Consider the following 25,561-nt stretch of genomic DNA (forward strand, 5'->3'; position numbering starts at 1 on the left):
AGGTGGTGTGTCTCATGAAGATTTGATGAAGCTTTTTGAACTACTTAGAGGTCATTACCATTGGAATCAAGCCTACATTGATGAGGATAAGGTGATTTGATGGTATTCATGTTGATCAAGTCTGGAACGTGTGCTCTATGGATAAATCATTAAGAAAGTGTATTTGATGTTTGTAATTTACATTGTAGACCTTGTAGCATTAATTTGATGTATTTGGTCTTTGTTGGATTTTTTAATCTGTTGAATGGTTTTTGAACAGGTTAAAATGTCTCTTTTAATCTATTCAATGGTTTTTCAACAAGTTAAAAGGTTGGTTGCAGTAGTCTTAAACTGTGACTTATTCAATCAATTGATTTATTTTTTAATCGACTGATTTCACTTAAGTCAAGTGAATTCAACCAATTGATTTGGAAATCAACCTGTTAAATTTCATAATAGTTTGACTATAAGTGCTGTGATTTTTGAAAGAAAGGTAACTTGATCATTTTTTAGCGCGAAACTATTTTGGAAACTTGGGAAATCTATCTCTTTCGTGATCATTCAGACTGCAGGTGTTGAAAATTGATCTTGGATCAATTATTGGAGCTTTTGGCTTGTGTTTGAAGCTTGGAGAAGGTGGTTTGTGGTAGGCAGGGTTGTGCTACCACTGAGGTTTGATCTTTCTCAAGCTTTGTGTGTGTGCCTGGTGGTTTTCCAAGTATGCAAGGGGTTCTTATTGTGTTGTGTGATTCTTGTGTGATTCAAGAGTCTTGTGTGTGGTTTTTGCTTATTTTGAAAGTGTAAGGGTGGAAACTTTGTAAATCTTTTGAAATAGTGCAAATTCAAGCTTGGGTTGCCTTGACAAACTGGATGTAGCTTAGGTTTGAGTGAACTAGTATAAAAATCTTGTGATCCAATCTTTTCTCTAACCCTTCTCTCTTGCATAATCATTTAAAGTTTAAAGAACTTGAGTTTAAATCATCTTTTTCATATTCTTGTGTGTTATGATGGCATCTGCAACATTGAGCATGTTTGCATAATCAATTTGAACCTGTCTTGATCATTCTTGTGCATTGTTCTTGGTTCAAATCTCGAATTTGCATTTCTGCATTTTTCCCAGTATTTCAATCGACTATTTTTCTATTTCAATTGGTGGATTATATCAGTACTATTTTAGTAAAATCAATCGATTAACTTTGTTTTTAATCGATTGAAAGTATACTATCCAGTGGTTTTTGCATCCTAACTTGGTGATCGAATTGATTCAATTAAAGGTGGTTTTTAGCTTTTAAAAATAACCTACATTTTTCACTAGCCAATTCAACCCCCCTTCTTGGCATTTCAACCATTTCAAAACTAACAATGTTGTCCAATATTCTACCCTCAATCACAAAGAAATCAATTGTAACTTTTTCAAAACTTTTGGTTATGCTTATTTTCCTCACATTTGGCCCTATAATAACAAATAAATTGCAGTTTCGTTTTATACTTCTTGTACATTCTTGGGTTACTCCTCTTGTCACAAAGGTTATAAGTGTCTTGACTTCAATGGCAAAGTCTTTATCTCCAAAGATGTTGTTTTTAATGAAAACACTTTTCCATATGCTACTTCAATACAACCTCCCTTACTACCCACTTCCCATTTTTGAATTATTCCTCTTGGAACTATACCCTTTATTGTTGACTCTCCCTCTTGGCATGCTACTCAAGAATCCCCTATTTTTACTCTTCCAAGTGAGTCTTACCCAACTTGTGACTCCAATTCTCAATTTCCTACTATAAGACCCGTGGAATTTAATTAATTAAATAAATAATTAATTAATAAATGCGGGTGGGCAAATCATTTATGACATTAAATTATGGTTGGCCTGACGTGCAAAAGTACTAGCTCAAGTGGTTGAGAGTACTTTGATTGTGTGAGAGGACTTGGGTTCGAGTCCTATGTATGCTAACTTTTGTGTTATTGTTTTTATTATTTAAATCTATGTAATCATGTTCTGGAATGATATGATGTCTGAATGGGATTTGTTAAGCATGAAATATGATTAGTTGAATTGGTTGTGCTCTTGAATTGTGATTGAGTGGTCATGGATTCAAACCTTGGACATCCCAAACTAAAACCTTTATTTTTTGTATTTTGGCTTTGAATTGAATATGAAAGGTTGGGGGGAAAACCCTAGATGATTAAGGGGTAGCCGTGGGTAGCTGAAAAACATATCATAAAGGCCAAATAAATGGTAATTAACATTATCATTATGTAAATTTCGTTTTGGGTAATTCAAACTCTACTAAAAGCCAAGTTTAAAAGGGTAAAATGTGGTCATAGTGACGGTTTTGACAAGCTGAAATAGCAACCTGAATTAGAGCACGAAAATCAGAGAGATTGGTGAGGTTTGAGTGAGGTTCTGGAATTAAAGTGAGAGCACACCAAGAAGGGGGAGACGTTGGTGATCATTGGAGTATCTCAAGCAAACCAATTATAAGCAAAAGGATCCAGGTTAGGGGAGTTGAACCACGTCTTCTATAGTTTTATGCATAATTGTATGATTGAAAGTATGTGTGTTCTTGGGTCTTCACTGTTGCATTGAAATTCAGAGTTTTTGGAAATTTTCTAGAAACCGTCTGGCGGGCTGTTCATAGTCGCCAGGCGGCACATGCAGTGTAAGCTTATTCTGGGTTCCTGGGAAGGAACCGCCTGGCCGTACATACCTGACCGCCAAGCGACACATGTTAAATTCACCAGTTCTGGATTTTTATTATGAACTACCTGGCGGTGATGAACAACCTTCAGGCAACGCGAACTGACTTTTATCGATTTTGGTAAATTTTGGGTTCAGGGGTGAGTATGATTGGATGAAAATTAAATGGTAAATGTTAGGGGATGATATAGCATGTGTTTTTATTGATTTGTAGTGTAATTGAAGTCGTAAATTGATGGAACGGTGTACATGAACTCTAGGGTTGAATGTTGGGATATCCTTAGTTATGATTCAAAATTGGATATTGGGAAAAATTGTAGTGGGATTAATTGATCGATATGATTGAGTCTGAGGTATTCTGATTGTGATTGAATCTGAGCGGGGACTGATGGAGATTCGCAAAGAAGGAAGAATGGTGGAGTTAGGGGTGTTGGGAAAGGATCTGGAAATGCCCAGATGGTATGCACCACCTGGTGGCACGGGGCTTGCCGCCAGGCGCCGATGCAGTTGTTATAAACAGGACTGATGAAACAAATGTTGAGGGTCTGGGTAGTTGTTCTGGAAAGAATTAGTTCAGTACGATGAAATTGGGGTCGGAAAATTAATAGGTCATGAGCTGTTTTCTACTTTAATTGTGATCGAGTATATTGGGTAGGTTTTTTTGTGAATATAAGAACACAAGAATTGTCAGCATCCTGGGGAAGGCTTAAATCTGGTTTAGATCAGGTCGTATTGGATTGTGGTGGAGTTGAGTTAATTGCAATAGAGAGTGTAAGAATTAAATAAGATAGGGCACGGGATTATGCGTTGATTTTAGCAAGTATGAAACCTTGAACATGGTAAAATGAGAGCAAGCTATTAATCTGAGAACTGTTATTGCTTGGAGTAATAAATAAAATATTTGAATTGGTATTAGCAACTTGGTTAGCTTGGGTTTCTAGTACTGCTCATAATAAAGTTCTAGAATAGGGATTGTTGGAATTGGGAACATAAATGGTTAGAGTACATTGTTGTTGGCTGAATTCTTAAGAAATGATATATTATGATTATATGGTAAGTTTTACATTTTGTACCAGAAACCTATTAGTATTGAGAAAAATCTGAGATAGAGAACATAAACCAGAAGAGACTGCTGTACTGATACAACGCCTGGCGAAAGTAATGAAAACAGAGAGCACTGGACCGCAAGCGCCTGGCGGTGCGAGTGGGTTCGTCGGGCGATAGCCTATCAACATAGGGCAACTGAATGGCGGGCGCCTAGCGATGAGGGCCTTTCCGCCACGCGGTACCTACAGTGACGCTGATTATAAGGCGCTAGGCACTTGGCGATACGCGACACCCGCCAAGTAGTCTAGTAGTTGGCAGCGCCTAGCGACACGTGTCCCCCGCCAGGCGATTTGTACTGCTGCAGCTTGGAATTTTGATTACATATGTGTGATCTACAAGGCTTCAAGTGGTGCTTTAAAGGTGGGATTGTTGGTGTTCCTTGAGTTGTGGCTCGAAACGTATCCCTTGAGTTGTGGCTCGGGATAGGGGTTAAGCATGTGGTATTCCTTGAGTTGTGGTTCGGAATAGCATCCCTTCAGTTGTGGCTCGGGATGGGGGATGAACACGAGGAATTCTTGAGTTGTGGCTCGGGTTGGCGAGTGTTGGCGGTGTGAGTGTGCTGGTTGTGGCCAATACGGATGGGTCCAAATAGATTGCCTTCCTTAGTGGTTGGCTGACGAGTTTGGTAGTTTTGGGACGTTGCGAATTATGTTCGCATTTGGGAACTCCACCTAGCATTACGGTGTATGATCCGTAGCAATGGTACCCGCACGTGCTCTATCGGTTGTGGCCGATAGGTATGGCAGCAAGGCATCTCGAAGTATTCACTAGAAGATGTAGAACACGAATAATCTGATTGGGGTCAGGTGGCATGAATTAAAAGAGGGAACAATGTGGAATGTTTATGTTATTCATAGTGATTTGTGTATATGTATATATATATCTGTAAAATTATATATGTTTTATCTGTTAAGCTCACCCTATCTACGTGTGTTTGGCGATGATCGTGTACGTGGTACACGGGAGCAGATGTTGTTGGTGCAGGTGGCTCAGATGAAGCTTAGTCGCGGAGAGGGATAGATTCGGGGAAATCTTATGTTTTATTTTCTTTGGTTTTGAGATCAGTTGTAAACCCTGATGGGTGCTATTATAACATTTGATGTTGGTTTTGGTGACTAATGGTTACGAACATTGTTTACTTATTTAATAAAATTTAAATTTTCCCGCGTTTTGGGAAAATGAGGTATTATTAAAGACTGTGTTATTAATTTACTTCTTTATATTATTTTTAAATCCGTAATATCCTGACGGGATGTTACACCTACCACTTAACATGAACCTTGTGATGTGTCTAGCTTCGCACTGCTTCTAATCCATTTAGTCAATTTGTTCCTTTGGACCTTAGTGTTTCTTCCTCTCCCAAGCATACTCATCCTATGCAAACACATTCAAAATCAAGTATTATCAAACTATGTCGTTTTCCTACCTACCTTCTCACTATTGTAGAATCGAACATTGTGAAGCAATCTTTAATTTCTCCTTCTTGGCGCCAAGTAATGCAAGTTGAATAGGTGGACTATAATAGGTTGTAAATAGGTCTTTCGTATTAAAGAAACTCTAGATGGCACAATTAATAAGTACAAAGCTCATTTAGTTGAAAAAGGGTTTCATCATAAATTTAGGTGTGATTATTTTGAGAACTTTTCTCCTGTTGTAAAGCCGATTACTATTCGCTTGGTTCTCACCTTTGCTTTTACCAACAACTGGTCCATTAAGTAGATTGATGTAAATAATGGTTTCTTAAATGGCATTCTCCATGAAGATGTCTACATGGCTCAACCTTCAGACTTTGAATCTACCGATTCTACTATGGTTTGTAAACTTCAAAGGTCTATACATGGATTCAAACATGCACGAGAGCATGGTAAGAAAGACTCACTTCTATTTTTATTGGTTTTGGGTTTGTTCACAACAAATGTGATCCATCTTTATTAACTCTTCACATTATTGAACATTATCTTTATGTTCTCATCTATGTGGATGACCTAATTTTCACTAATTGTCTAATTTGTTGCTGCAATATGTCATATCTAAGTTGAATTTTACCTTTGATCTCAAATATCTTAGTGCTCTAGACTATTTTTTAGGAATTGAATCTCTTTTTCTTTCTCAATCCAAATACATTCATGATTTTCTTGACAAAGTTGGAATGTCAGTGATGAGTTCATATTTATGCCCTCATTTAATGCTTAATTATGGATATTTAATTGAATTTTTGTGCTTAAAAGAATGTATTAATTGAAAATTCTGATAATTGGGTTTATTGAACTTGTGCGATAAAAATGTCTTAAAAAGTGATATTAGTTGCATAAAATATTCTTAGATATTCTAACGTTTGTTGATGCATTTGAAATTAAATTTAGTTCATTAAAGGTGTGAAATTGAATTGTTCAGAGTTACAAAATCAAGCCAAAATCATGCCATGTCATCAATCCACCACTTTCAAATCTGGTCAAACTTGGTCAAAGTAGTCAACTCTGGACAAATTGTGGTCAAAGTGAGTCAAATGATCAAACAAGAGGGGCAAAATTGGAAATTGGACAAAAAATAATTAGCTGAATAATTAATTAAAGATTTTTAACTAATTATCTTTGTTATATCTCAAATTATCAACAAATAAAATCTTCCAAATATTTTAGAAACTGATAAAATTTGTTAATTATTTGAGAGCTATTATATCAAAAGATAAAAGATTTCAGCAACAGAAAATATAAGATTCAAGTCCAATCAAGGCCTATATAAAGAGACTAAAGGAAAGCAGAAAAAACAAGCTTGGCACTGCGAAATTTAGGAACCCTTAGGGGGGCCTAATTTCTTTCTCTATCCTTTCTTCTTCTATATTTCTTTTATTTTAATTTCATGGAGTGTTAAGCTTCTTAGGTTGATTACATTGGTATTTCATTATGGATTATGAGGTTATAATGAAATAAATTTATTTGTTCTTTTGATTTTTGTTGTGATTTATTTTCATCTATGTCATTTGCCTTTTAATAAAGTAAAAGTAATGATTTTTACATTGTAGCTAATTAGTGAGATGTTTTAATCTACATGCATGTTGATCACATGAGTTCAAGGGTTTTTAATTTTAATTGGGAATGTACTTTGATTAAATTTAGAAACTTTCATGTGATTGAATGAGTTTTTGCCAATGATTGAGAATGTACTTTGATTAGAGGTGAAAACTATAACTAGAATTAATCAAGAATGTACTTTGGTTAATTAGCTTTTTGCTTGATTTTAGAGGTAAAAGAATGGACATTATTAAGGATAGTAATATTTAATTGAGAATGTACTTTGGTTAAATTTACTATGATTAATTTACAAAGTTCTTGCTTTTGATTGAGAATTTACTTTGGTTAATAGTGAGAACGCCAACAAATTAATTGAGAATTACATTGATTAATTTGTAAATATACATCAATAATTAATTAAGCAATAATCTTTAGATTACCGATGATGGATCTATTTTGAAAAAGCAGTAGAATCAATCTATTTTCTTATCATTGTTTTATATCTTTTTATCTTTTTCCAATTTTATTTCTTTTTTCCTTATTTAATTTGATTAAACCTTTTTGTATAGTTTTTATAAGAACTAATTTGTTAGAAATCATTTCCGTTGGGAGACGACTTTGGGTTACTTTACCCTTTCTATTTTGTTGGCTACTTTCTTAACAATACTGAAGTTGTTATAGATAAGTAGAATTAATTTGATTGCGTCAACAACAACGTTATCAAATTTGAGTCAACAACAAAAGGAATCCCCACTCCTTTTCAACGAGAGGTATGAAACTTTCAAAATATGGTTTTGATTATATAGATGACCCCTCTCTATATATATTTATTGTCGATGCATTCCAATATGTAATTATAACTAGATTTTATATTGGTTATAATGTTAATAAAGTTTATCAATTTATGTCACAACCACTCCTTAAACACTGGAAAGAAGTCACAAGAACACTTCATTATCTCAAGGGTACTATCTCTTATGGCTTGCATCTTCAGCCAGCTCTTTCTTCTGACAAGTATAGTCTCATTACTATCTACTGTTTCCAGCATTAGATATCCAAAGATCCTCGTCAAAGGACCCTACGGAGCCCTATCACAAAGCTCTTTGACAATTTTCCAAAAGCCTATGCAAGAAACAAATAACAACTCTTTGAAACTAAAATGAAAATATATCTGAAAGTGGAGCATACCAGAGAACAGAGATACGTCGTTGACTACACGACGACGAAAGTGAACCGATGACGGCGCGACAACGGGGGTGAATCGATGATAGCGCAACGACGACGAGAACTAACGACGGCGCAATGACGAAGGTGAACTGATACGGCGCCACGGCGAGGGTGAATCGCACGACGACCATGAGAAGTGATGATGGCACGACGACCATGGTGGTAAGTCGATGGCCGATGAGATTGTATACGGTTGAGGATGGACGATGTGAAGGGTTTCGCAATTGGTGGTGATGGAGTCGAGAAGAGGGAGTCCTTATGGAAATAAGGTTTAATTTGGATAGTGAGTGAGTGGAAACTAAGAATTAGCAAAGTGGGGGGAAGAATAACAGCCTTTTCATTTTTTCTTAGACACTGATTTCACTAACACACTGATACTTAGGCGCTAAAACTTATATTTCCGAAATTATTAAATTTATTTTTTTAAAATTTATTACAAACAACGGTTTTATGGTATAGCCCACACATTTTAAAGGCAACATGGAAATAAATGTGTCATAAAGTATCCACATTTTGTAAAACGTTTCCATTGGAATACTTTAAGCCATCTGTGTAAAATTGTTGCCTATACTATGATTAGGCAACACTTTTATATTCGTGGACAAATTTAGTGTTGCCTAAAGTCATTTTTGCTGTAGTGTGCAAATTGGGCATCTGATATGACAAAATATCCACTTTCGGTACTTGTATATTCTTTGGCAATAATCTAGTTTCTTAGTGCTCTAAAAAGAAAAGTTTGGTTGCATGGTCAAGTGTGGTGGTAGAATACCTCAATCTTGTTATCATTGCATCATAAATCTTATGGTGGTTGTCTCTTCTTAAAGAGCTAAACATTAATTGTGTTACACTCATAATCTATTGTGATAATCAAATGGTTGTTGCTTTAAGTCAGAATCTTGTTTTACACTCTCGAATCAAACACATGAAGCTTGACATCTTCTTTGTGCGGGAAAAAGTCCTGGATCGCTCATTAATCATCACTCACATTCCTATAAGTGATCAAGTGGTAGATATTGTCATTAAACCCTATCTCAAGTCAGGTTTTGTCATTTACGTAATGTTCTTACAAGAATAATATATATCCTGCAGAGTCTTCCGTTATACCTTCCTAGTCGTTAAAGTCTAGTCTACGAGGGTATCTAATCTACAACCCTAGAACACAAGACGGCCTGCAAAAGATACTTCAATGCTTAAGTTAGTTAGAAGCTAAGTTCTAAATAGTGACATAAAAAATATAATTCGTAAAATGTACCATTTTATAGTATAGTTTATAGGTCTTACCTGATTGGGCTTTGATTTAGCAACCCTAATTACTTGATAATTAAGTTTTCTAACTTATTGTTATCTTTCCTTATTGGTGGTTCAACTAATTTGACCTGATTAATTGTTCATGTCATCTCAATGGGTTGTGTTCCCTAAGGGACGAGGACGAATGGTCCATCAGCCCCTTAGTCTTAATGCATTTATATGCTAACGATTATATGGTGGGACGAGTATTCATGCTTGCTCTTGGGATAGATACTCCTTCCTCGCTCTTGGGACAAGTACTCCTTCCTCGTTCTTAGGATGAGAACTCTTGCTTGCCCTTGGGACGATTAGTCCTTCCTCGCTCTTAGGATGAGTACTCTTGCTTGCCCTTAGGACGAGTACTCTTTCCTTGCTCTTGAAGGAGTACTCCTTCCTTCCTCGCTCTTGGGACGAGTACCCCTTCCTCATTCTTGGGACGAGTACCCCTTCCTCGTTCTTGGATGAGTACTCCTTCCTCGTTCTTGGGATGAGTACTCTGGACTCAGCCTTCTCTGTTGGCTATGTTTGAATGTGCTTTTGCAAAGAAAATTTGTTTCTTTGGTCGTACAACCCTATGGGTATTGTAGCCCCCACCCTTGTGGAGTGTAAGCGACAAAGAAGGTAAAAGTCAGAGGTTGCGTAGAGATTTGACTAATGTCACATGGTTTGGCAAGTATTATAGCTTTCTCTAGAATTAAGGCAAGATTGAGAAGTCGAAGTGTTGTGTTTAATGGGCCCTACTGTGGTTTTGAGCTAGTTTTGTGTCTAAGCATTTGTCCTCACAGCGTTTGAGTGCTTTTTTACATTTCTCTTAGCTTCCTTGAGTGCCCGTCTTTCCTCTTTGAGTTTGTGATCACTAGGTATGTTAGTTAGAAATTCCAATGTTGGCCATGCCAAGTCGGCTTGTAGTCGACTGTTGAAGGAGTCTAGTGATTCAACTTTTAGGGTTTTGGGAGTAAACATTGAGGTTATAAGGGATGACAGGTGTAAGACCCGAGAAAAATTAGACTAAAGGAAAACACATGGAAAAAAAATTAATGGCTTGATTAATATTGTTGATTTATTTAATTTAATTAGGTTATTAAATTATGAAATATGAAATAATTATTATTTGAGTGATGTAAGTTATTGTTTTATTTATTTTAAATTTTAATAGCATATAGCTTAATGGTTGTTCTGTGTGCCAGTAGTGTGGAGGAGCATGATTTCGAACCCCTATTGCCTATATACAGTGCTATAATTATGTATGTTGCTGCCATAAAATAAAAATGGCCAAATATTATTTAAAAACGCATGTATAAAAACTAAAAAAATGGAGTAGGGTTTTCTTTTAAAACCTACAAAATCTAGATGAGGGTTTGGAAGAGATATGTTGCACGGGAGAGAAGAGGGTGAGATGAGGAATCCAAGAGGAAGACGCAAAGGGTTGGAATTAGGAAACGAAAGATGAAGGTTATTACTAGAGGTAGGGGAAGCCAACCTTTTGTGTTTCATATTTTTTTTGCTTGATGTATGATCACTATTGAGTTTTGGGAAGGGTTCTTCACGTGTTAATAAAACGGGGTTGAGGTTGTCTTGCTGATATTGTTGCTTTGTGAATGACATTCCTTTATTGGTTGAATAATATCTAGAAAGTGTCGTATTCTGCGTGTGCATTATTCGGAAGGTTCTCCATATTGTTAGTTGGTTATTGTTGATAGTTTGGTTACACACATGAAATGCTAATTCATGATGTCAATAGTACAATTCAAAAGTTCTATTATTAAGTTATTTTAATACTACGGTTAGCCATGTTGTTCATGAAACATAAGTAGTATATATTTATAGTTTTGTTAGAGAAAACTTAATTCTGATACTGCTTACTGCACTTAATTTGTATTATCTTCAAAGATAAAATCAGTTGTGTCTGCCATTGAACTATTAGTTTCTGCATTACATATGAGCTATCTAATCAATTTATCTAGTATATTTATAATGCGGAACTTCTGATTGTCAAGGTGCTTGTGCGCATTTTGTTTTGAATAATTCGTAGGGTGGCTTATTTTTATTTTCTATCTTGTTGAAGAGTTATAAATATGGTTCTTGCTGGTATTATTTAGGAATTTATGTCCCAGTTATCATACGTCTTTTGTATTCTGAAATTTTATTACAACATAATCAATATTTTTTTAGGATAATCAAAAGATTATAATGTTATTGACCGACAATATTTGATAAAAGAATATTCTATTTAAAATTAGTGATATTTATAATTTTGGAGCCATATGAATGATGTGCCATAATCACCATTAAAGGCGATCATTCATTCCCTTAATCCATTAAGGTCAATATTGCCGAGAAGCTTTTGTTTTGGAGATGTTAAAAATAGCTTTGTTACTTTTTAATTACTATCTTTTATATAATAATAACATGTATGGTATCTTTAATAGATAAAATTACTCTTGAAATGAGAGGTGGAATTATGAAAATATCATGGAAGTAGAATGTTTTCTGAGTAACCCAAGTTGTTTACTAAATTTTGTGGCATATTTGGAAGTATCATTATTGAATGCCATATTTTATTATATACATCATATACAAAGTAAAACTTGTTTTTCAACCTGAGACCTTATTTCTGAATATAATGAAAGTTAGTTGTGTTGAATGTTGTTGTCTTGGTTTTCATTGCATGATAGGGAGTATAAGTGGTGGTTTGAGGATAATTACTTGAGTGTGATGTTATATTGTGTTTGAATGAATGTCATTCGTTGAGTTCATTGCTTGAATATATTGTTTGGTAAGTTGATAGGCTTTGATGGAACTTTATTTTCCATGCATGATGTGGTGGTGAGTGACTTTATTGGCAATATGAAATTCACATGTATTGAATGTTGGGAGTGTTTTGCCTTGCTTGAAAGCTTTTGGTGGAATTAAATGTTGTGTGAGGTTTTCCGTACCTAGGAACCCAATGAAGACTCTTTCGCCTGTGTGAAGCAGTAGAAAGGGGTCCTCTTCGCCTGTGTGAAGCAGTGGTTGAGGATTGGTTCGAGTGTTGTACCCTCTCGTCTGTGTGAAGCAATGGGGAGGGGAAAGATGTTTCACCTTATTTTGGCTCGTTGCAAGTATAGTGCCCGATGTACGATGTATCGACGTTCTTACTCATAATTCCTTGAGGAATAAGGGAGACAGTCTGGTTGCGATAGTGGGACACATCAAACCATATGTTCTAGGAAACTAGATGTTGTTGTGGGGTGAGAGGCCACGAAAAACCAAAGCTTGATTATGATCATTATGTTTGAAGATTTTAGATGAATGTGATGCTATGTTTGGTTTGGTATGATTATTTGGATTTTGGGGGTTGTGTGTTCAAACCAAAGATTGATTGTGATCATAATGTTTAAGTTTTACTTGAATGAGATGTTGAGTATTATTTGTCGTGTTTTATTTATGAAGTTCTTTTATATATCATTGTTTATGATTAGCTTACCCCTATTTGTTTGTTTGTGTGTTTGTTGTATGTGCGATGTGTAAGACCCGTGGAATTTAATTAACTAAATAAATAATTAATTAATAAATGCGGGTAGTGGGAGCCTTTATGGCATTAAATTCTAACTTGTATGACGTGGAAAAGTACTAGCTCAAGTGGTTGAGAGTAGTTGTTTGTGTGAGAGAACTTGGTTTCAAATCCTATGTATGTCATTTATGTGTTATTTATTTGTTATTATTTTAAATATATGTTGATCATGTTGAGGGATAATATAATCATTGAATTATATTAGTTAACATGAAACATGAATTGGTTGAATGGTTATTCATTGAATTGGCATGGGTATGGGCTTAAGCCTTAGTGAACCCAAATTAAGCTTTCTTTTTGCAAAACTTGTTTTTGGCAAAGAGGAGAAGGGGTAGAAACCCTAGCAGCAGCTGCGTGAAGGCAGCCAAAGGGGCTAAAAAACAACTCCATAATGGCCTTGAATGACAATTATCATAAGCATTAAACCCAATTTTCGTTTTTGGCTAATTAACCCCCATTAAGACCTAACTAAAAGGCAAATTGAAGGTGAGAAAAAGGGTTTGCTTGGCCTATGCTTGTACTGCACATTAGGGAGAGAAAAATCAGAGAGAAATGTGAGATCGAGTGCCATCCAGGAGCTAAATTGGGTGAGAGAAGAGATGCAAAGTGAGTTGCGTGAGAATTGGGGAAAAGATGCAAGAAGGCAAAAATTGGAGTTAGGCGTCTCGTAGGTGCAGGTCAAGAATCTAGGTTTCCCATAACTGATGCATCGCTTGGAGGCATGGGGCTTGTCGCTAGGCGTCAGCGCAGAGGCAGTGACTCTGCGTGGCTACGAGGTGCTGAGATGATTTTTTGAATATTGGACATTTAGTTTTTGGTGAATCAAGTTCTTGATAGATGCGGGGGTTGGAGATGATAGTTCGATATAAGTCTTTAGTAATGACACCTGTATATTAGGAGTTTAATCTTTATTACTCCTAAAGGGAAGAACAAGTTGAGATGGTGCAGTAGGAGATATAATTAAATGAAAAAGAGCTGGTGTAGGGGCTGGTGTAGAGTGATCATAGTAAGGTAGTGATGTTTCCAATTTTACCTTATACGTAGGTGGATTGTAGGTGTGTATAAAGAATTTGATTGAATGGTAATTAGTAGCATGGTGAGTAAGTTATTTCATGAAAGATTCAAGTGTGCTAGGATCATAATAGTATGCATATAGGTATTGGTTTGGGGAAAACATGGATGATACCTAATAGTTTTCAGAGTCTCTTGGGAAGGGAATAATCTTATGGTAAGTTGTTGTCGAGACATGGTGAGAGTTGTAAATATCCATACCTATATATGAATACAATGCACTAGTTGGGAGTACACTGGAATGAGGGCAAGTGTGAGTGGAATGTGCGACGTGTGCTTGAACCTGACCAAAACCAATACTGCGAAAGTACTAATGCAGCACCTGGCGGCAGAGCGGGATCTGTCAGGCGATAGAGACGAAAACAGTGGGCTCCTAGAACGCGTGCACCTAGCGGTGAGGGCAGTCCCGCCAAGCGATATCCGCAGTGTTGATAGATCTAAGGTGCTACGCGCCTGGTAGTACGTGTCCCCCGCCAGGCGGTCTGCAGTGGTAGTGCATGGCGCTACGTGACCCGTGCCAGGCGATCCTTGCTGCAGCAGTATTGGATTGCTATCGTTGGGTGAGTGATCTATAATCTTTAGTGATGCTTTAAATGTAGGAATTGCTAGTGTTCCTTGAGTTGAGCTCGGAACGTATCCCTTGAGTTGAGCTTAGGATAGGGGTTAAGCACGTGGCATTCCTCGAGTTGAGCTCCGAATGACATCCTTCGAGTTGAGCTCGGGATGGCGAATGAACACGAGGAACCCTTGAGTTGAGCTCGGGTTGGTGAGTGTTGTCGATGTGAGTGTTTTGGTTGTGACCAGTACGGATGGGTCCAGACAGATTGCCCTCTTCAGTAGTTAGCTAACGAGTTTGGTAGTCTTGGGATGTTGCAAACTATGTTCGTATTTGGGAACTCCACCCGGCGTTACGGTGTATGATCCGTAACAATGGTTTCTCGCATGTGCTCTATCGGTTGTGGTCGATAGGTATGGCAGCAAGTCATCTTGAGGTACTCACTAGAAGATGTAGAACACGAATAACATGGTTGTGGCCATGTGATATGGAATCAATAGAGGAAATCCCTATGGTGTGATGGTATGATATAAATATATAAGTGTTTGTATATGTGTGTGTATATATATATATATATATATATATATATATATATATATATATATAAAAGTTTATTTTGTTAAGCTCACCCTATCTGCTTGTGTTTGGCGATGATCGTGTGCACGATACACGTGAGCAGATGATGTTGTTGTAGGTGGATCTGGTGAGGCTTAGTCCCGGAGTGGGGATAGCTTGGGAGTTTTATTATTTTACGATTTTGAAATAATTTGTAAACGCTTATAAGATGCTTTTAGACTATTTCCAGTTTTATAATTTATGGATTTTGGATTATTATTGGAAGTAATGCATTTAGACTATTTCGAAATAATGCATTTATAAATGAAGCTGATGCAATAATTCTTTATTTATTATTTAAACTTCGTAATATCCTGACAAGATGTTACACGATGATCGTATAATGTGTGTTTTATAAGGGAGCAGATGATATTGCAGATAATTTTGGAATGGAGTAGATTGACGAGAGGCTGGGGTGGACTTGGGAGTTTTTATAAGTTATTTAGTTGTTTTAAATCAGATACTAAAAAACTATGTAATTTTCTTTTGTTTGTAATTATTATTTGAATTTTTAGACAAAGTGGTAGTTTGAACGCAAAAGTGGCGGTTTCAATGATGATCCTTTTCTGCTAAACGCAAAAGTTTTCTAACGTTCCTTGACATCTCAAAATTGGGGTGTTACAATAGGGAGTGTAAGACCCGTGAAAATTAATTAATTAAATAATTAATTAATTAATAAATGCGGGAGAAGGGGACTTTTATGACATTAAATGTTAATTGGTATGATATGGAAAAGTACTAGTTTAAATGGTTGACAGTACTTTGATTGTGTGAAAGGACTTGGGTTCAAGTCCTATGTATGCCTTTTGTGTGTTATTTGAAGGTGAAAGGGCAAAGGTAAAACTAGAATGAGGAGCAGCCAAAGGGCTGGAAAAACAGTATTAAACCACTAAGTAATTATCCTTAATTGGAAATTAAAAGCACCATTAGTCTCATTTTTAGTTTTAGCACTTAAGCCCATAATTAAGACACATATAAAAGGCTATTTTAAGGGAGAAGAAAGGGTTTTGGCAGTGTTGTGAACTGGTTTTTAGAGGAGAACGAAATTAGGGAGTGAGAGGAGTGTTTTGGGTGTGCAAGGGGCTAAAGCAAAAGCATTGGTGAACCAAGGAACCTTCATCCTTCCCAATTTTAATCAAGAATTTCAGGTTAGGGGAGCTGTCCTTGTGCATGTGAATTTACTAATGTGTGCTATGATTTAGGAATATTGTTATTCTCAATTGAATCCTACATAATGTGATTTTCGTAGTATGTATGATATGATTGAAAATGTGGATGGTTCGATGTGGGTACAAAGCCTTTTTATGTCTCATGTGATTCGGGGGTGAGGGTTTTGGTACAGAATTGTTATTTTGGGTTAAGTTCTATGTTTTAGTATTCAATTGGGATGAAAACTTGTTTATAACGTATGATAGTTGATGTATATTGAATGGTACTAGTTAAATTGGTTATTGGCAGGAATTTTTGGTTGTTTCTGTATGAGAGTTGCAGAACCTCGTCCTTGGTTTTGATTCACGCTTGTCGCTCAGGCGACTAGTATCAGGATTGAGCGACTCGATCTCTCGCTCAGGCGAGGTGGGCTCGCCTAAGCGAGGTCGCGGTAAGACCTGTACGTGTTTAAGCGCGACTTCTCATCTAAGCGAGGGATTTTGGTTTTTGAGTGACAGATAGTCTCGCTCAGGCGAGAATGACTCGCCTAAGCGAGGTCGCGATGTGGTCTGATGTAGTTTGCGTCGAATCCTCGTTCAGGCGAGGTCTGTGTGTTCGTGAGCGAATGTATGACTCGCTCAGGTGAGCCGGACTCGCCTCAGCAAGCTAATGTGGTGCAGCCATTGTTTTCCCGCTCGCTCAGGCGAGGCGAGTTAGCTTGAGCGAGGCTGATGATCTAGCCTGGGCGAAGGTCCCTGGCTTAAGCGAGAATGCTGCAAATTCTATGTTTGTGTGTGCTTGGTGAGCTGGATTGTCTACTCTTTCCTAAGTATAGGAAGTTATATGCATGTGTTTGTGGTGTTTGGACTTGAAGGACTAAGGCCATAGGATTTTTGGGATGTGTTTGGAATGAGTCACGAGCGAGGAGTTCGTGATGGGTGGACCGCATGCGGAACGTGAACTATTTAGTTCACCGGAGGTACTCTTGTTGGGATGAATGAGCGAGGGAGTTCATTTCATGCTCAACTTGGCAATGCTATGGGCGAGGGAGTCCATAGTAGGAAAGGCAGGTATGCGTGTTCGGGTCCGAGCGAGGAGTTCGGATGAACGGGCGTGAGAGTCCGTAAAGTAGGACTACAAGCGGGATAGGCTTGTAGGTTGGACCACAAGCGAGGAGGGTCGTGGAAGGACATGAAATCCTAGATTTGGAGTACATGCGTGAACTCATATTGGTTATGAGTGTGGGAAAGTGGGTATTTTGTAAATAAATAAATATTTATGAATGGGCTGGGGATTATTTCATATTTATTTATGTTTATGTGCATAGCTCACCCTATCTGTCTGTGTGTGGTGATGACCAGGTAATTTATTATCCGGGAGCAGATGATGTTTCAAGTGAGCCAGGAGACGCTTAGTGGCGGAGAGTGGGCTCAGAGTACGAGGGGATTTTATAACTATTTTTGTTTAAATTTCCATGTAATTTGATTACAGTTTTTATGGCTTTGGATATTAATTTTAAAGTGTAAAGGTTAAATTTAGAATGTTTTGACTTTCAACAGTTTTTGGGAAATGGATTATTTAATAAATGAGGTATCTATTTCTGCCTTGTATAATTATTTATTTTAAGTAAAATCCTACCGGGATGTTACAGGGAGACTCCCATGGAAGAGCTTGCGGAGTGTTCTCTCCTACCAAGGTCCAGGTACGACTGGGTTCATGAAGAGGCTGAAGGAGCTTCATCTAAATTTCGTTGGTCAAAGTTGTTGACATCCTGGCTAAATAGTAAATATATATATTTGATTGGGTGGTGAGTCGAGATATTGTCTCCCTAAGAACGTTAGTCTCGTGGACAACGTGTGTCATGGTTGTGAGGGGGACAATGACGAGTTTTTTTTATGTGTGCTTATCCTTGTTCTTGCGCTTGCACGTTTGCCTTCCTTTTGATGAGTTCATTATGGGTGTGCTTCGTCTTCTGAATGTTGCTACACGCAGTTTCATCCTAACAGTTGGGGTGGGTTATAAGCATTTCAGCTTATATGTCAAGCCTTGTACTTGTCCCCTACCCAAGCGAGTGTCGTATACTTTTACATTACTTGGCCTAAGGGTTTAGTGAAATGGTTTTCGCTGATAGCGAGGCTGAATTTGTGCCTATTTGACGGGTATCGCCAATCTTTCAAGAAATTTAAGGATAGTTTCTTCAAAGTGACAATGATCGAGGCTGGGGAGTCTTATTTTTGTGATGACAGTGGTCGACCAAAGTTTCTTTTCTATTGGACGATCGACCCGTATACGTGTAAGAACAAAGTGCCCAAGAGCTCATTATTCGTGGAAAGTAGGAAGATAGTAGAAATACTGGAGCAGCTACTGAAGAAGATCTCGACTCTAGCATTGTTAAATGTTATCTTTCACCAAGGCCCGCAAAAGATGTATGTGGTGAGTCTGCCTTTTCTCTGTTCCTTGTGTAATTTATCTAATCTAAAGTAGTCTTGTTTAGGAAAGTTTCAAGGCCTAGTATGCTACCAAGGTGGGGAGGAAGAGGACATTTTTGCTAAGTTAAGACAGCAGATGTCAAAGGCTGCTCGAAAGGAAGGCAAATTTGGGGTCCCCAAATTGACCAAGCCAGTAGTAGAGACTCACAAGCTAGACATTGTCGCGAAGAGGTTGGCTCCTGCCAAGCAGATAGGGAAGGGAAGAGATAGGAGTCAAATCATGAGGTTGTTTAAGAGTGGTATATAGGCCTGTCTATCGGGGTATCTTCTGAGCCTGGAGCTCTAGGGGATCCCACCCTACGTTTGAGAAAAAGTATTAATCTGTATATGACGAAGGAGGAACATGAGATGGTAGACACAACTAATCCCCACCTTTTCATGAAGGCCTTGCTTGAGTTCCAGGCACGCACCCTGGTGATGAGCCAGAGTGTGACTTCTTTGTTGTACAATAAACTAGCTGACAAGGAGAAAGGGAAGAAAGTTATGGAGGAGCCTGTTGCTGCTCAGAAGAAAGCGAACGAGGAGAGGGCCGAATGGGCTAAGGAGAAGTAGAGGTTGGAGGAGGAAATTAAGAAGTTCAAGGCCTATAAGTCTCGGTGCATGGATGTTGAGAAGAAATTAAAGAAGGCCAAAGATGACCTAGGGTAAAAGGATGTTGTCCTGAAAGAGGTTGAGGTCGAGATATCGAACCAACGCCACCATGTGATCTCGAAACAGTGAAAGGTTTCCAAAATGCATTGAGGCAGACAAATTTCCTGTTTAAAGAGGTATTAATCAACGACTATCGTTGATATGGACATCTAGGAGGTTCGCCTCATCGATGTGGGTGAGATTATACGGCTAAGGCGGTTGAGCGTGCGATAGAAGTAGCCGAGGACGATGTCGGTGATGAAGGTACAACAAGGTTCACTCCTTCTCCCACCATTGGCCTTGTTGTGGATGAGGAGATGACAAATATCGATGCCAAGTAGTTTTGTAGGAGTTTGTAATGTTGGTGTGTTGTTTTGTTTAGTTGTAATGGCGAGCCTGATTGTGATGTAGTGGTCGTGTTTTGTAATTACATTTCATGGACATATTAATGGACTAGCTTGTGATTTACCCGAATTATGAATTATTTACATTGACGTTTTAGCATTTGTTTGAATTTACTTGTGTTTCTTTGGTCGTAGTGTAGGTAGGCAACGTGGGGTGGGATATGATTATGATGGTTTTACCAGCATCACTTAGAGTAGTGGTTGGAATCCAAAATTTTATGGTTTGACCAATACCACTTAAAGTAGTGGCGGGGAACTGCATAACATGATGGTTCGACCAGTACCACTTGGAGTAGTGGTTGGGAACTTAATGACATAGTGGTTCGACCAGTACCTCTAAGAGTAGTGGTTGGGAACTACATGACATGGTAGTTCGACCAATACCACTTTGAGCAGTGGCTGGGAACTACAAGGTGTGATGGTTCAACCAATACCACTTAGAGTAGTGGCTGGGAATTGAATGACATGGTGGTTCAACCAGTACCACCTAGAGTAGTGGATGAGAACTGAATGACATGGTGGTTCGACTAGTACCACCTAGAGTAATGGCTGGGAATTAAATGACATGGTGGTTTAACCAGTACCACCTAGAGTAGTGGATGGGAACTGAATGACATGGTGGTTCAACCAACACCACCTAGAGTAGTGGTTGGGAACGACAAGTCCCCTTATCCTCGACTAAGGGGCTTGTTCTAGTATATCTAATAGTCCTATATCGCTTAAGAGTCGAGGTCAAGCACAGTTTAAATACTCTTTTCTCTCTCTACCCAATGAGGCGCCTTTTAAGGACGAAACTATGACAGAATTCCACGCTCCAAAGCGGACAATGTCTTTGAAACACATTGATTGATCGATGTTGTCATACTTGGGTTGGAACACGTAACAAACTAAATATTCTTAATTATTTTCAAAAAACTTGAGTTTAAGGGGGGATTGTTAGTGTATATAGTACAAGTATATTTCTATTTTGATATTCCATAATGTTTTGAATTTTGTTGCATAGAATCTGCTATTTTTGTTATGCTTATTCTCTTTCTTCTTTCATTGTATATATAATGGATACTCTTGACTATGTCACAATAAGAGAATATTTTTCACCTCTTCAATTCTATGTTTTATTTATCTGTATTATTTATTTCTCCTTTACAATGAAGATCATATTTCATCAATGATATTATATACTTTTTTATTGGACAATGACATTTTGATGCCCAAAAAGATTTTACTCTTATCTGACACCATCATTCGCTACCCTTCACTCTCTTTTCTTTTTTACAAATATAAAAATTCACTTTTTATGACCATTTTATCCGTACAATGGGTTGTCAAATGATTTTTTTTCTTCAAATAATCCTTTTCCTTTTTTATTCTATTCTAGAAAAAAAAAATGTTGATTAGTCTAAATTTCTAATGTCTCTAAATCCGACCAAATGCATGGAAAAAGTAGTTTCTTTTTCTAATTAAACCACATGGATACTCTTATCTATCATGGGAGCCCGCAACATGCAATAGGGTGCTTTTGGTTAAGGGTTGGCATTACATATTTAGATAGACTTCTTGGGCTATTTGGAAAATGAACTACTGAAAACTACAATTAACGATAAAGTAGAACTATGATGAACTATTGTAATGATTATTTATTGAGCTTCTGTTTCGTTAGTGAAAGCATTTATTCTCAAATATATTCACTTCTGTACTATAATTTAATGTGAAATCAGTAACTTTTTCGAACATTAAAATTTATCGAAATAACTTTGAAATTTATTGAAATAATGACATCATAAATGAAAACGAGTGATCGCTTGATTTTATTATTAAAAAAAATCAAGTGAGTAAATTTTCTTTTAAAGAATGAGTTAATTAATGTGTTACTAATAGGTCACTCTATTCCAGGCTAATGTAGTGGTGCTGCTACCTTCAGTGCGTACAAAAATTGTGGCAGAGAATATCATATAAATCTATTTTAGCGTATTCCCTTTGGAGCCAAAATGATATTCATCAGTAAACTGTTTTCAGATCCTTGCCAAAAGTAGCCTAAGAGAATGGGCATTGCAACTTCAAAAGTTTTAAGAACATCTAATCGATTTTGTGCTTATTATACATCTTTCTTTCCTCAGATGTCACAGAAGAATTAACCCTAAAGCGTGTAAGTTCAAATGCATAGAGCTTAAAAATTACTCAAAAATGGGTCAGCGTTTTCGGCAGATCGTCATCCCGTCTCCAATTGGTACCTGAAACTCTCCAAAAGAGTTAACCAATTATAAATTAACTTAATAGATTTTCTCTGAAAGTGTATTAATAATTTAAAAAAAAAAAAAAGATATGGTATAAACCTACCATACTGATGTTTACACGCTCATCTTCCATTAACTTCTGGTTAAAATTTCTAATGCTGATAGTTTTAGGGTCATATACCTGCAAATAGTACATTAAATCAAGTTCACTTAACTGGAAAAAAAGGAGATCATAGAAGAATTTATTATTCACCAGTGGGTCAGCAACTTTTCCATGCCAAAGGACATTATCAATTACAATAAGACCTCCAACCCTCACCTGCAACAATAAATTATTCAGTGCACCAATATAACAGTTCATAGGAAGGCAATAAGAAAGATTATGAAAGATATTGTGATTAGAAGCATAAGAATAGCTGAATGCCTTTGACCGTTTTTATTATGTTCTTACCAGCTGTAATAGCAGTTCAAAATATTTCTCGTTCATTCTTTTCTCGGCATCAATAAATGCAAAATCATAGCTGCATGAAAAGGTAATATCGCTTAAATTCTAATTTACTTGTTTTCTCTTTGACAGTGTTCATATGATATGGACAGGATCCTTGATTAACAATAACTATTTAAAGAGAAAATAGCAAATGTGGAAGAGCTCCTACCCGCAGCAACATATTGTGAAAGTGAATCATACATCATAGTGATGTTGAAAATGAGAAATCCACATACCTTCCTGCTTCACCGTTCAGAATTAAAGATTCTAGGGAGTCCATTGCCAGTCCAAGTTTTACATCCACCTAGAGCCAGTTATATAAAGCCATCATCAGGAAGGAAATACAGGCAGTACATAAATATAATTATAAAAAGGGCCCTAATATTCAAAAGAGATAAACAAAAATTTTGAACCCTTTTTCTAATCAAAAGTAGATGAGTAGCATATAGACCTTATGTGAAACACCAGCTAGCTGATAATACTTCTTGGCAACATCAAGAGATTTGGCATCTCTTTCACAGGCAACTAAATGACCTAAATCTGGCAGAACTAATGCTATGGCTAGCGATGAGTATCCCTGGATCAAATTAATAATATAATACCTCATTACATAATGGGAGTGAAGTGGCATCCTCTACTATGTAACATGAAGAAAACTAGTCCATGGTGTATAAAAAATGAAGGACATACAGTATAAACACCAACTTCAATACACCGCTCTGCTCCAAGAATCTGCACAAGCATTGCAAGCAGCTGTGCCTGATCAGGGGACACCTAAAAGCATTGCCAACACTTTACTTCTTGCTAATCAAGTGAAATTACAATATGAAATATGACAGACAAGATAAAAAACAAGTGAGACTGCTGTACATTCTTTCTAGCACAATTCTTTATTTTGCCCCATCAAATTTCACAAATTTGAGATTAATCCCAGACAGGATATAAAAACACTAGTAGCGCAAAGTTAACATTCAAAAACCACTATGTGCCCCTACATAAGAAGCCCCTCAGTCTTCAACAAAAAATGTTAAATTTGATTTATTTCGCAGTTGCGAGATGCAGGTCAATTATGGTCATCATCAGTAAAATAAATTAATTGTGTACAGCATCTATAGAAACAAATAATGAATAAATGGTACAATAATGCTACTGACTTTCATAGAACCAAATGTGCAGTAGAAACCCCTGCTTGCATAGTGAAGATATAATACAAAAGCATAAACTCAACATTAACAATTCTATTACTAAACAGTTTAAGAAAAAATGCATAAGAATGAAATAATTGGAGACACCTGCATTTGACTTCCACGCATAGAGGCTGTCTCCTGCCGCAATTGTCTTAGAATCTGAAGTGTAGTCACTTTACAATAAGCACAAAGGGCAATTTAATAGATACAGTTTTTCACAGTTGACAGCAGAATTCAGATACCCTCCCCCTCCCCCAAAATATTTTTCTTATTAAAACACGGCATGAAGCATAACGGTACGTTCCTTAGTCCTCACCTCTGGTTCTCGAACATTTTTTAGGACATAGTCGTAGAGACGGGGAGTGAGACTAACAACCTGCTTATTGCCATAGTTTTCATCACTGGCAAGGACAAACTCACTGGTGGAGCAACTTCTTACAAGCCGTTTCCATTTGCATGTACATTTCCTGAAACTGAAGCGATAACAAGTAGCACTGCACTTTCCCCTTTGTGGTGAGACATGAATGGCTCCATTGGTAATAGCCCAAGTTGAAGAAAACGAATGAAAGCATGAAGGTCCCAGTAAAGCAGCAATAGGAAGTTCATGTGGCAACATTGACCCTTGATGAAGCACCAAGTTTATGCTACTATTTGCCATTACTATACAACCATCTACGGCAACAATCTATCCTCCTCGTAACCCTCACTTTCAAGTACCCTTTCTTTTTTTCCTCAGAGGCAATTTTACAAACACATGGTTGGCAGGGGACTGGTACCAACAGAAGGCACGATTACAGGACAAACCCAATATATATTAGCATTCAAAAGTTCAAAGGAATGATAGCAGAATTTATAATTTTAGGAAAAAGTATTTATACCTCAATGTTATATCCTTGTACAAATCTTTCTAATAATTTATAAAGTAAATATTAAAGAAAAATGTAAATTTATCTAATATCTTAGAAAATTAAAAAACAATATATATATATATATATATAAAGTAAATAATAAAGAAAAATCATCATCCCAATCAAATATAGGATAGGAGAGGAAGACTTAACATTATTATTTTTAAGAAAATAAAAGGGCAAATATTATTTTAAAATACATTAGTATTTAGATGCATCGAAAAAGAAAGCTGCCCCTGAATTGAAACTTACAGAGGGCGTGTGGGTCACCTCACCCATTATTTATTATTCATCGGATATTAGAGTGGGCTCAGCTTGATTTTGTGGTACTTTTCATGATGCTTGCATGCATAGTTCACTTATCTATCCATGGGGAGTTTTCATCAATTTATTGCTGTTTATATTTGCTAGATAGTGAAGAAAGACACGAGTATCACTGAAAAGAAAGAAAAATATATGTAAGAGTTGATAGGGAAAAATTATTTGATTAAAAAGAAATAAATGAAAAAAAATCTTATTTATTATTGTTAATATTATTTTTTTTTATCGTTGTTAAAATTATTTTTTTCATTTATAGAAGTTCATTATGATTTTTCTAAATTTTATTTGCAAAAACACATTCTTGATCATATGCCACTACCAAGGAGGAAGCACACAAATATGCTCAAAGCACCTATTCCTCTTGCAGAGTCTTTCTGTCCATGCAAATAAATATATGGGAAATTGGACTTAATTTCTTTAAGGTTTTATTAAATAGCACTCAATATTTATCCAATTTTAAAATAGATATTATTTTTTCCATACTCTTAATTTTAATAATTATTTATTAAAATTTTACCTAATGTAATACCTTTTTAGTGAAATAAAAAAAAAATGAGTATCACTTTAAACATATAAAAACATTGATGTTATTAATTAAAAAGAATATGAGAGATAGTGCCCATTTTAAAATTAGAAGGGGTGAACCT

At 36.6% G+C, this 25,561-nt stretch overlaps 1 protein-coding gene across 5 annotated transcripts; it reads right to left on the reverse strand.

The window, feature by feature from the left end:
• Window positions 1–21,738: 21,738 nt before the first annotated feature.
• LOC114178747 (O-methyltransferase MdmC-like) lies at window positions 21,739–24,974 on the reverse strand. Of its 5 annotated transcripts, none has more exons than XM_028064816.1 (10): window positions 24,846–24,974; window positions 24,002–24,454; window positions 23,791–23,844; window positions 23,189–23,272; window positions 22,950–23,075; window positions 22,735–22,802; window positions 22,463–22,532; window positions 22,265–22,330; window positions 22,115–22,192; window positions 21,739–22,008 (listed from the first exon to the last, which is right to left on the reverse strand). In XM_028064816.1, the coding sequence occupies exons 2-10, from the start codon at window positions 24,341–24,343 to the stop codon at window positions 21,967–21,969; spliced, it is 930 nt and encodes a 309-aa protein (XP_027920617.1). In that variant the 5' UTR covers window positions 24,344–24,454; window positions 24,846–24,974; the 3' UTR covers window positions 21,739–21,966. The 5 variants fall into 5 exon arrangements, with proteins under 5 accessions (XP_027920617.1, XP_027920634.1, XP_027920626.1 ...); XM_028064833.1 differs by having other exon boundaries at window positions 24,869–24,949; XM_028064825.1 differs by lacking the exon at window positions 24,846–24,974 and adding an exon at window positions 24,564–24,756.
• Between the last annotated feature and the right edge of the window lie 587 nt (window positions 24,975–25,561).

Source organism: Vigna unguiculata, chromosome 1 (assembly GCF_004118075.2).
Source record: "Vigna unguiculata cultivar IT97K-499-35 chromosome 1, ASM411807v1, whole genome shotgun sequence".
In the NCBI taxonomy this organism is placed as follows: domain Eukaryota; kingdom Viridiplantae; phylum Streptophyta; class Magnoliopsida; order Fabales; family Fabaceae; genus Vigna; species Vigna unguiculata.